Raw genomic sequence first — 12404 nt, 5'->3', positions numbered from 1 at the left:
TGACATCTTCTATTGTGTTCATAACTGCCTGTTATGCATACAGTCTAAACACGCTTTATATCCTCTATTAATAATGCATTAACCCATTGTAAGGCGTTTAGAAACAGCATCGCGGGATGGTCTGAGACCAGTCATTCTTATTCTGATCTTGCAGTTTTTACTCTCGTGAACGGCGCATTGGCTCCGAGAGCACTGATCCTGCTGCCCCTGTAACCTGGGGGCCCGCTGTCACCCGCCACACAAGCGGGACCAGTGCTTGTAAGATTATGTCTGAAAGAGGCCTTGCCTATGAACAACCGGCAGAATCTGGAAAGATTTTAAAAGCTGGAGTAGCTGGGTCAATCCCAAGAAAAACACTTTAGGTAACTGAATTAGAAGGTCCTTCCTGTAGACCATCCCAGTCTTTACATATATATACATTCACACATATCTATATATACACACACACATATATATATATAATTTTAATATCTATTGATTTGTGAGTGAATGGGCGGCTCATGAAACTAGGGTCCTGAAGAACCACACAGCTGAGCAAGAGGATAGAGGTCCTGTCTATGAGAGCGAATATCTTACCTTACTCCACGCAGGTGCTCTGAAAACAGTGAGCTGGCACAGTCGTAAATTCAAGCCCCAACCGGCCTCCCAGCCTTCGCTGTGTCTGGTGGGATACACTGCCTTGATACTTAACATCGCGAAGGCTGGCCAGCATGTTAAACAGCCAAGCCAAGTTCCCTCTCCTGTGTATTATCTGCCTGCTTCTGCCCACAGGCGTAGATGACGGATGTACTTGACCCCACCAGGGGTGTTCGCTGCGTTACGCCAGCGAGGCTGGCAGAGTTAGGGGGCAGCTCACATACGCAAATGGGATTGAAGGCCACAGACTTGATGAACTTACTCTTTTTCCTACTGCAAATGAGGAGCCAGGACATCTGGTGGTAATGATCTAAATGCACTTTTATCCCATTGCAACATAAACGTGAATTCCCAAGTCACCTAAATCCACATCATGTAATTATGAAAGCGGCTATTAGTGGCGAGGAAGATAAGTAGCAGAGGCTAGTCCCATATGTTTAAAATCATTCTCTGGTACAGATAATGGCAGGCAAAACCAGGTACAAACCAGCAGTGGAGGCTGAACTGCTTCGAGGCAGCTCTGGGGTGGCTGCTAGGTGACAAGAACTGGGGAAACCAGTGAAAGGAACACCTGAGTAAATATTCTGGGGACTGCTGGGGAACTGGCAAGCACCTTGTGAGGTTCAAGTGCTTTTTTTCCATGGGAAGAGCAGAGCAGACAGTTAACAGTTTAACCACTAGAGGTTTGGTGTCTTTTCTTTTATAAACTGATTTGTGGCGAAAGAAGATAGAGCACTTTAGGAAACTGCGGACTGGGAAGGAAAAGGTGCTGTGACAACCTCAGAACCAACATCAGCAGGAGCTCAGGCGAGTAGCCTCTGAGGATGCCCCAGGGGACAGAGCTCGTGGGCAAGGACTGATGTGACAGATGAGACTGCCCCCCCCTACACAACGCGGTTCTGTGCTGGGGAACGCGGCCCTGCTCTGGATAAACTTGCCTGGGGACTGCTGGCCGTGTAACGGTATGTCAGCGTAGCTATGCCGAGCGGGCAGGCAGGTCAGCTTGTCCAAAACCACTCTGGGTACCTCTGCCCCGCGCTGATGCAGAGGCATCGCGGCTCGTGGCCGGGCACACGCTCTCGCCATCTCCATAGCTCTGTTTCCTCGTTCGTAAGTTGGAGGCAAACATACCACCCATGACAATGGGCTTCTATAAGAAATAATGGAATATTGACCATATTTCAGCAAACTTGCCATAGATTTAATTCCAGTGAACTAAAATTCAGCATGTCTCTTTCAGTTCAATGCTCTGGACGCTAAACAGACTATAGTAGAGTGAATTTATTTGTATTGGCTTACAAACATAATAGCTGCACGGTTAACAGTCCTGGATGATCCATAGATTTTTCTACCTGTTCAGCGTGTTGCTTAATTCTTCTATATCTGCCTCCCTTCAACCCTCCCAACCTAAAACCTAAGAACTGGATCTGCATGTTCAGCTCCAAACAGGAAAGAGAAAGCAAGGTCAAAAAAGACCAGAAGTGGTAATAAATACTATAGTCACACGAAAAGTTGTTGTTCCCCCCCCCGACCTCCAAATCACAAATGGAATGCAGTTTTAAAAAAAAAAAAAAAAAAGAAGAAGAAGAAAAAGCAGATCAAATATTTATGTTGCCTGCAGTCATACTGGGGGTCTTTCCAAGAATGGTTCACCCTGATTTATGGTCAATCCCGATTCAAATGACATGAAAAAACTTACAACATGAAACGAACGTTTGGGGAGTGAATCATATTTGAAAATAAACCTTTTAAAGAGAAAACATGATTGTGTATATGGAGTGCAGGCAATCACTTACTGCAAATGAGTATTTTGGTTGTGTTTTCTGCACATTCAAAGAGAAATTTCAGATGAAAAATGGTGGGAAAGTGTTTTGTTTACAGACCACCGCTATATTTGCATATATGAAATATGAATTTAGCATTTATAAATTAAACATTTTCAGGTATAACTCAAGTTCTTTCACTGGGAAAAGGTGGGTTTGTAGGCTCAGCGTTAGCCTTCGGTTTGCACTTGTGTGTCAAAAAGGCATAACTATACCAAAAGAGCTCTGACTTTCTTTTAACACACCACAATTTCTCATGGGGATAAATTTATGCTGGAATTAATTTTTCCTGTGCTGGTTTAGCCTTTTCCTTTCCTGAATAAGAATAAACCGTACTGCTACAAACACCGTTCTGCTGTGGATGAGGATCTGCATTAGGGTTAGGTTTGTACCAGCTGAATAATTCTAACATAAAGTGGTTTAACTCCTGTGCAGAAAAACATAGCGCAAGGAAAAGTTTCTTAAAACTTCTCATGGTTAAACAAGAACGCGCAGAAAAATACTGCCTCATTTTGTAGAAAAAAAAAAAAAAAAAGAAAGCTTTTGGAAAGGAGTTAAATCCTTTCATCAGGGAAGGTGGTCGTCTGGTAAGGGATGCGGAATAATGCTATGTGTGACAGGGAGCTCTGCGGGGTGGCTTTGTGGGCAGGTGATCTGTGTAATACAGCCAGGTTCTTTTAGTAGACGTCACATTATTCTCCTGTAAGCAAAATTGGCTGCTAAGATATTGCCTTAAAAAAGAAAAAAAAATTGCAATTAAATAAAGTGAACCAATGAGGCAGAATCTGGAATTATTTGCACCTTCAGGCTTAAAACTGTTTATTTGGGATTAAAGCCCAAATCCAACATTACAGCCTGGAATCAAAGGTGCTATTCTCTCTGAAAAACATTACCTTTTCTATTGTCCTAACAACCGGCTGGGGGGGAAGGCTTAATGATTGAGGTGTTTTAACTCATTTCTCTTTTAAAAAGCAAGGGGGGATGTAATTTTTTTTTTCTGAAGGATTGGCTGTATTTTGAGCAGTGCTTTTCCTCACGTGAACTTTCTCATCCAAAGGGTGCTGCTTCCTTTCCTATTAAGATAAGACTAGAGAAATGACTGCTTCCCTTATTCCAACAACATACTCTTTTTATGTCCCAAGGGTTAAGAGTTAACTAACACTCCACATGCTGGAACGCAGAATTTGTAGAGTGGAAGAAAACCAGTTACAACATCCCACAGAAAAGGGAAACGAGGGACACGAAAGGTTGTGAGTCACCAGGGTCAGGAAAAAGCACAGCAAGGTTTGTAAGGAAGGGTTGCTGAATCTGCCTTTGATGTTTTAATTATGATTTCTTTTTTTTTCTGAAGTGTTGCAATCACCCACAGAACGTCGCAGTTCTAATGTTTGATTTTTTTTTTTTTCCTCTGCTTGTCTCATTTTTGTCATCATCCATGCCAAAGAAAATTCCAGGCATAAAAATTTATTGCATAAAGGAGATGATCTAATAATAAATACAGGGACTGGAGCCTCCCATGTCACAGCTTAGGTCTGTTTGTGTCTCTGCGTTTGCCTCTCAGGAAAAACCCGTTCACTCTCGCGGGGTCATAGAGAAATGAGCTCTTTGCTGCTTCTGGCACGTGTTATTTTTTTGCAGTTTCAGTCACGCCTTCTCTCTTCACATGTAACTGGGGTTTTCAGCAGTTTGCTGTCTTCTCTCTTGGATGGGTGCAGCTTTCCTACGTACTATTATTATTCTCCTTTAATACCCAGGTTCAATAAGCAAACCATCACCACTATTGTTTCAGATGAGGCTAAATCCTGAAATCTTTCCAAATTTTACTCAAGCAAGCTCCTAGAGATCTATGGAAGTCCCAGAGGTCTGGGTTCAGACCAACAAAAATTACGCCACGATTAATTGTGACGCGACTGAGGGGGGAATGAGTACGGGCTGTGGGCTGGGGGTAGAAACACTGCACTGCCCTCCTTCATGAGGTGAGAGAGGAGGCCTCTGCGGTGAATGGCTGGTGAGCGGTTTCCTTGGATAAGCGTGACAGAAACGTGCAGAAATTTCCATAAAGCTGAGACACCCACCACTCCCGTGCATGGGCAGGACCTGCAGTAAAACAAAACTGCCCCGAATCGGCTCAGCAAGGAAACCCATCCTGGGAGGGGAAGAGGACTTGTTTCCAACTGACCCCCCACATCCTGAAGCTACTTGCAGAGGAGCCCGAGGGGTATTTTAAATCCCATGATGCTACATCATCATAACATCAGCACCAATTTTGCATGGAATCTAAAGCACGACAGCACTATCTTGGGGGTACTACACCCCCAGGGTTGCCATCCTCTGGAGGAACGTGTGGTGTCCGTGTTTCCAACACGAGAAACTCTATGTGCCTCTGGATGCTCTTCTCTATTTCGCTCTTTTCCCCTCCTTCAGTCCTTTGCTGTCGGTTCCACAGAAGGGCAGTGTCCAAACAATGAGATGCAGTCAATATGTGTGAAGGATAGGGTGGTTTGTTGTTGTTGTTTTGGTTTTTTTATTTTCATTAAAAATTAGCTTTCTAGAACATATAGTTGAATGGGAACCTCAGTCTGGACCCTGTAAAGTTTAGCCTGTCACCAGTCTTTTAAGACTCAGTAAAAGAATGTTGCACATTCAATGTTTCTTGCTATGATGGTTCTTATCCTGGTACGTCTTGTCTGTGCTTGGCAATCTCTGAGACCTGGCTTCTAATACATCTGTCCAGAAAGTCCTCAGAAGGAAGCTGACAACAAAGCATGTGCGTGTCCTCAGCTCAAAGTAAGAAAAGTTTAGACTAAGGTTGCTTGCTGTGAGAAAGCAACTTTAAGATGAAAAGAAAAAGTGAGCAGAAATGAAAGACACTTTTTATTTTTAGGAGAGAACTTGGCTTTGAGTAACAGCTGCTGGAGAGTTCAGGACTTTTGTGTTTTTATAAGTCGTTTAATATAGCCCTGCTGGCTGACAACTGTGAACTATGGTTCTCTGCTGCATGGTGATTCTTCCATTATTTTTTGGTAGTCTCAGTAAAAAGCTTCTTGTCTTGAGATTGGCTGTGATTTAATGGCATTCTTCTAACCTGACTGTTCATGACACATTCCTCAGCACTTCAGAACAGCTAAAGTACATTTAAAGCCCTGGAGGTTTCTTTCTGTCTTTATTTCTCCCCAAATCACGGGATGTCCAGATTTCACACCCGAGAAAAGCCATGGTATTGGAGTGCTTCCAGCAGCCCGAGAGCTGCGTTTTAGTGGGGGCAAAGAAAAGACAACATGCTGCATGTAGGCATGCTCATTAACAATAGGTAATACTCTGTCTCTAAAAGATGAGTATTTGACAATTGATTGCACGATGAAATGCCACCCGCATACTTGTACCAAGATGGAGCACTTCATGCTTTTGTCCCTGCAGCTGCACCTGGAGCCCAGAGCCTCAGGGCTGAATACACTCTGCAGATCTCCATCTGCACTATTTCATTTGCTGCATGTTGACAACTCACACGCTCTTCCAACAGCGTAGCTGTCAGTACCGCAAAAATTACCTTTTCACTGCCACCTTACAGAAGGGTCATAAGAATAACTGCACAAACCTCTTTGATCCTGTTTGACTTGACTCCCGTTGCCTGCTGTTGTTGCTTCTGTTTTTCAGCTCGTCACGAGGTTATCACCAAAGAGATCCTCGAGCTGGATACGTGGGAGAACCAGTGGAACGTGGTGGCCATCAACGTCCTCATGCACGACAGCTACGATGTTTGCCTTGTTGCTAGGCTGAACCCGCGGGATCTCATCCCTCCTCCCCCGGATTTAGTGGACCAATAGAAGTTCAGTGACTCTCAGTGCTTCCAGATTCTGCAGAAACTGAAGAATTTGGAGAGACAAATGCTGCTTTGGCTCTGGATGACAGCTGAGTCCCTCAGAGAGGAGCTGGCAACACATGCTTAAGGACAGAATTGCCTTTGAGCTGCGCTTCTCGGATGATGCTTAATTTGCTAGGACTGGTACTCTGGACTTCTGTGATTGGAAGTCGAGGTTTCCCAGCCTTTGTGTGTGGCTCTTCGTCTTCCATCTGGCTGTGCAAGCTCCAGTGCTGGGCGCAGCCTGGGCTTCTGGGACCCTTTGCCTCACAGGCACAGTGGCAGCCCAGGGCTCGTTTCACAGCAGAGCATGACATACAAAGCAAAGCTCTAGCCAGGGAAATCCCTCCTTTGCTGTTCATCCCACCTGGTTCTACTAAACCGCTGGGGAGGCTAAAAAATATATTAAGTCAGCTGATGCAAACCAGTTCAGCTGTACCAAAGGGCCGGACTGTACTCGACTGATGCAGGAGCAGAGGGAAAACAGAGAGGAGCCTTTGTTTGTTTTAAACAAAAAGACATTAGCCAAGGTTCATTAGCCAAGTGCACCAGCGACCGTAAACATTATCTAACCCACAGGACGGTCAAGAGATCCTGTCTTTGCCAACAGAGCTGAGCCTGTGCTAGTAGAAAACTAGTCTTTCGGCAACAAGTCACAAGGGAGTCTTCCAGCAGGGTTAGTAGGCAGGCTGTACCAAAGACAAGAAGAATCCTAAATTTTCACATAGATCCTACCTGTGACAAGGTCTGGTGTGACCAGAATCTTAAAGCTCAGTTAGAAAACCCTCTTCCTTTGAGAGACAGAGGAGGGGATGTACATTAAAAAGTAATAAATGAGACCAGTATTATCTGCATATCAGCTCTGCAGCCACAGGAAAAGGATAGATGTGCTAAACAGTAAATGTTTATATAATAGTAGCCGGGTTTATAGAAGTGGGTTAAATGAAGCAGCGTAAGGTAAATCCTCTACCAAGAGAATTGGCTACAATCACGGGGAAGAGGAATAGTTCAAACTGTGCTTCTTAAGGCAGTGCCAGCCTTCACAGGGCTTGAAGACAGTAGGTTAGACAGACAGTTGTTACCAATACTGCTATCCCATTTGAATTACCAATAACTATTCATCGGTTCTCTGGTGCCTACCTCACAGCGCGTCCGTCTGTCACCGCCTGGGCAGCGTGGGCAAGAGAACTGGAAATCTCAGTTGTGCCCTTGGGCCAAAATTGCAAGCAATAGTATGCTGCGAGGCTGAGTGAATGTCAGAGGCAAGCACTGAGAGTAAACTACACTATGGTACAGGAATGATCATTGTCAGCAAGAAGTTGCTTTTGATGGCTACAAAAGCAGCAACAAAACTGGAAGGAAATAATTGGCAAAGAAATGAGGGAATCCATCAGGTAGTTCATCCATAGTTACTTACAAGGTTTGCACTTCAGAGCATCTCCATTTTCTTTTTCAATCACGTTTTAGGCTGCAAAAATGCCAGTTGTTTTTGTTTTCCTGCAATGCTTATGGCAGAGGGAGATGGAGAGGATGACCCAGAAACCCCTTCCCAATTCTGACTTTCCTGATTCATGAACTATTCTCTAAAATATCCAGTGGGAATATTATGCTGTCATATAAAAACAATTAGCAGGAAGGTCACTAAAGTTTACCTGATAACTATAGTAGGACACTGAGGACTGCTCAGACAATAAGGGAATTGGTGGGAGGAAACTAAGGAAAACATGTAGAAAAAGGAGTAAATCTGTGAGCCTACAGCTAATGTCTTGTCTCCCAAGCAGAATGAGTATCACAGCGTAAGCACATATTCTTGTGTTTGTATCGTTTCTGTATCATCCAGTCATTCTTTTTTCTTTCCATCGTTCATATGTAGGTCATCATCTGTCTAGAAGAGAGTTGTGACAAGCATGAAGTTCAGTGGTACAAACCAGTGACCCGTTCCTAGAGCCTTAACCACTCTGGTCGCTAAATGCAGTTGCAGGTATCAGATCAAGGAGGCAAACTCTGCTTTAATATGTTTTTAAACAAAATCAGTAGAAAGCTCTTCCAATTAACCATCCAATATCGGAAACTCTTTTTTCAACTTTAGTTGTTACTGCCAAGTAAAGATAATCTGTTCTAATTTCTCTGCAGAGCTCTCGAGGCAGCTGGAAGCCATGCTCTTGAGCATCAGTTTCCTTGTGAAACTCCAAATTCTGCAACTGTATCTACTGATTTTGCTTTTTATTGTTTGCAGGAAGAGTGTTTTAAAGGTTTTTGGTTTTTTTTTTTTCTCCTTCGGTCTCTGCTCTGTGGTCTATTCCTGACAATTCAAATCCTCCTGAGGTTTAAAGCCCGAGTTAATCTACTGGATTTCACTCTCTGAAAGACAGTCTACGTGGTGGATTTCAAGAGGAGAAGGGGGACTTTTGCAGGCTTTCATTAGTCATATTCGAACGTATATGTGGAACACAGCTGAGACTGCTCTATTAAACTTTTATTCCAGTAGTGAGCTGGCCGTTTCCTTCCCGCTTCGTATGTTTTGCTTTTTAGACTGATATTTAATGAACTGTATGGAAGGGAAGTATGTACTCTGAGAAGGTCTGTCTTGATAACCGAGGAGAATAATTCCATGTGTTTTATATATACTGGCCTTGCAATCAGCTAGCTGGAGCTGTAGTGGGAACTTAACGGGTTTCTCTTCGTGCGCCATTGGGAAGCAACCTGCCCTCGCAGGCACCGAGCATGGCATTCCCTGCTGCCCCCAGGGTCTGACCGTTAGCGGGGACCCTTGTGTCTCCGTGTCTCTCCGTTTCTGCCCAAGTCCAGATGTCTAGCACGGTGAATCAAGCAGAGAATTGTTTTCTTCTGGATTAAATACCTAGAATGCGGGCACTAACTTCATAATTTTGTGGGGGCCCCATGTAGTTCATGGTTTGCCCTTGAGGTGACAACAATTTCTAAACCAATACTTGGAAAGGAAAGCTTGACTGAGGAAGGAGGGAAGAAGCAGAAAGCGTGCTTATTGAGAGGTACAGAACGCAGCCAAAATCCTCCTGAGAGTATATGAATATTGCATGTCTGATGTGTCTGTCTGTGGGTAGTCTCACATTGCTGGGTAAGTCCTTAAGAGTCTTAATTTCTCTATTATAAATCCTGATGAAAAAAAAAAAAAAGTATTACAGAATATGCATTCTCCAAGCTTGGGAGTTTCACTGAAATAATAGTTTACTTCAGCCCCTTTCCGTCTGAGCGCTAGTTAGCTGAGCGTTTAATCAAGGCTGTCTTAACATCATCCATAATTCTAAAACGCAAACGAAGCAGCTCTGGCAAGCTACCGACTATATAAATGAATAGGGGGATTATTAAGCAAAGGCATACGCTTCAGTTTCACTTGAATTGCTGAAGTACATCACTAGTTGCCAAATACGAAGAAAAATGTTGGAGAAGTAGCTGGCCACGTGGCACACAGGGAGGAAAGCAAAAAATGAAATGCTCTAAGAAGCTAATTGAACCTCTCCGTTTTTATCCACGGCTGAAGTTTTATTTTGACATTGTCCATGTGTAACTGATCTCAAAAGCTCTCCTCTCTCTGTTTTCATACACGTGGCCATAGGAACTGCCCACACATGTAGACCATCAGGCCTCTGCCTGCCCACCCTCACACGCCGCGGCTGTGATCGCCTGCGGCTCAGCCCCTGCCCGCGCCAGGCAAACACACACATACGTTCTGCATGTCTGCAATATTGAAATTCATGGGGCAGCTCCTGTATTGCGTTCCAGCCGTATTGTGCCGCTCGGGAAGCTTCCATTTGCCAACGGAAGATTGCCTTGGTGCACGCAGAGCTGTCAGCTCCTCTACCCACGCTCCCAAACATGCTCCAGGAGCATCCAAACCCAGAGACTGGCTCCAGAGATGAGAGCTGCTCCCAGAATGTTACAACGTGCAGCGGAGCCAAGGTAGGGTGGAACAATCCTCCCCACCTCTTCCGAGGGGGGGTTCAGATCTAAAAGGATCTGGCCCTGAATCTTCATGTTATATTTTTTCCTCTACTTCAGATGTGTAATGAGATCCTTGATCACACGAAAAGCAATGAAAACAAATGCTAGTGTAGTACATATATTTTTTTAATGTTCAAATATATTCATGAAGATCTATATTGTTTTTCTGCTGATCTGGAAGACAATGACATTCTTTTAATAAGCTCTTTACCTCGTGATTGCTAGCTTAGCTACAGTGATGGTCTCTTTCACAGGCTGCTCTCCTAATGGATTGTGTGGCTCCTCTGAAAATTTCTTTCATGAATCAAAATGCTTTGAATCACCAGGTCAGCATTTCAGTTACTCTTTTGCAAATTTCTGTGGCTCTCCCTACAGCTTTTCAAGTGGACGCTAACTTCAGCTTCAAAGAAAAGCTATTCCACCCCCAGTTGCGCGCAGCTGGAACGAGTACATTTGCAATTTACTGTCATTTGACACGTAGAGGTTGAAAGCAAAGGAAATATTGGAAAGTGGCTAAAATATACACAGAATGTACGCGGAAGGACTCTTTCGTCCTCTTCTTGGCGAATGTCTCCTCTGTGGTTACTGCCCTGCCTGGGTGTCCGACGGAATGATTTACTAATAACCTCTGACTGCAGCCGCAGCCAAGGCCACGCCGGGGCTACGCGTTTGTGCTGCCAGAGCAGAGAGAACCAGCGCGGCGCAGGGCCGTGGCTCCTGACAGCCCAGCCGGCCTCGCCACAAGAAATTACCTTCAAACCAAAATGCATTTAAGCGTTCCAGGATGTATACCACTATGTGTATTATATACATATGTATAACATTATTTTTAGAAGTTCTTTACTGACAGGAGGAAGATCCTTTTCTTAACACATACCTGGCAACTCTGTCTTCTGCATAGCTCATCAGAGTACATCAAAAAAATTGCTGGTCTTTAAATATATGGAACTATTCCAGGCTTCAAGTCAAAAAGAATCTTAAATTCCCTGCTGAGCTAAGGAACAAACGGGGAAATGTTGCAGTCCTCGCCTATGTCTCCTTCCTTCCCCGATTTTTTGCTGGCTGTAGCACTTCCCTCAGAAGCTCAGAGTCCTCTTGAAAGCTTTGTGTAAGTCTGTTCTGTTTCTCGTCCCCTAACCCCATTTCTGCCTCAGCCCACTTGCCTGACCAGCCCTTAAACTCCTTCTTTTCCCCTTCAGTTCCCCAGAAGATGGGAACAGCCGCTCGGGGTGTTCACCAGGCTCCAGACTCCTCAGAAGCCTATCGCTCCAGCAACAGATCAGCTTTGAAGGACAGAAGGACCACACCAGCTCCCCGGATTTGAGGACATTCATCTTTCAGCAGGTTCTGTCCGCAACCCAAACTCCGTGGCTCAATCCCATTGCAAATAAAACCTGCCTCCTCTGCAGCGTCACTGGTCCTCTGGCTACGGCCAGAGGTGGAAGGCAGGTGACCTGCATTCTGCTTAGCCTTGCTGCTGTCTCCCCGTGGGAGGCCGGTAAGTTTGACATTAAATGCCTTGCATACTGTGCGTGCCATAGCTGTAATGACTGCAGGCACAAGCCATTATCATTATCTCTGATTCCTGAACACTAGTTGCTACAAAAGCTGTCTGCTGCACAGAGGGAGGCGTCTTCGTTACTGCATTACAGCTCCTGTCTTAAAGCCAGATTTTCTCCTGCGGTTTCAGCCAGGCCAGGTTCCACTAAAGAAGCTGGTCTCTAATTTATCAGGTTTTAGTATTGGAATTTTTTCTCCGCTTTGTCCTTTTCTAGTCATTCTTTATAAGAATGCAAGTGACTTCACCAGCTTTTCTACGAAATGCATTATCCCAACTGGCCTCCCGAGGCCGCTGGCTTTTCATTATCAGGGTCGAGCTACAGCCACGGAAGTGCCAGTCAGCTGCACTACTCTATTTTCTCATTCAGCAACTTCATAGTAGAGGAAATGTATTTCATCCATACATACCGTAATGTGAGAGGAAACCACTTCCCACATACACAAATTCCTGACTCATTTCTTTCAAATGTGGCTGAAACAACTGCTGAATCCTAACATAAAAAGCTATGACACCCATTCAATAGGCTTTTCCAGGCTTTCCAGTA

At 44.4% G+C, this 12404-nt stretch overlaps 1 protein-coding gene across 4 annotated transcripts in view; it reads left to right on the top strand.

The window, feature by feature from the left end:
• The window catches only part of KBTBD12 (kelch repeat and BTB domain containing 12), a 42348-nt gene extending 33539 nt beyond the window's left edge, over nucleotides 1-8809 (top strand). For 3 of the 4 annotated variants that reach the window (XM_054216300.1, XM_054216298.1, XM_054216299.1), the window contains exon 7: nucleotides 6114-8809. In XM_054216300.1, the coding sequence (XP_054072275.1) occupies nucleotides 6114-6283 (170 nt within the window). In that variant the 3' untranslated portion in view covers nucleotides 6284-8809. The remainder of the gene's footprint in view (nucleotides 1-6113) is intronic. The other variant, XR_008468699.1, reaches the window with a different exon arrangement.
• The last annotated feature ends 3595 nt before the right edge of the window (nucleotides 8810-12404 follow it).

This window comes from Rissa tridactyla, chromosome 10, assembly GCF_028500815.1.
Source record: "Rissa tridactyla isolate bRisTri1 chromosome 10, bRisTri1.patW.cur.20221130, whole genome shotgun sequence".
Lineage (NCBI taxonomy): Eukaryota > Metazoa > Chordata > Aves > Charadriiformes > Laridae > Rissa > Rissa tridactyla.
This window is presented reverse-complemented; position numbering and strand designations above follow the sequence as displayed.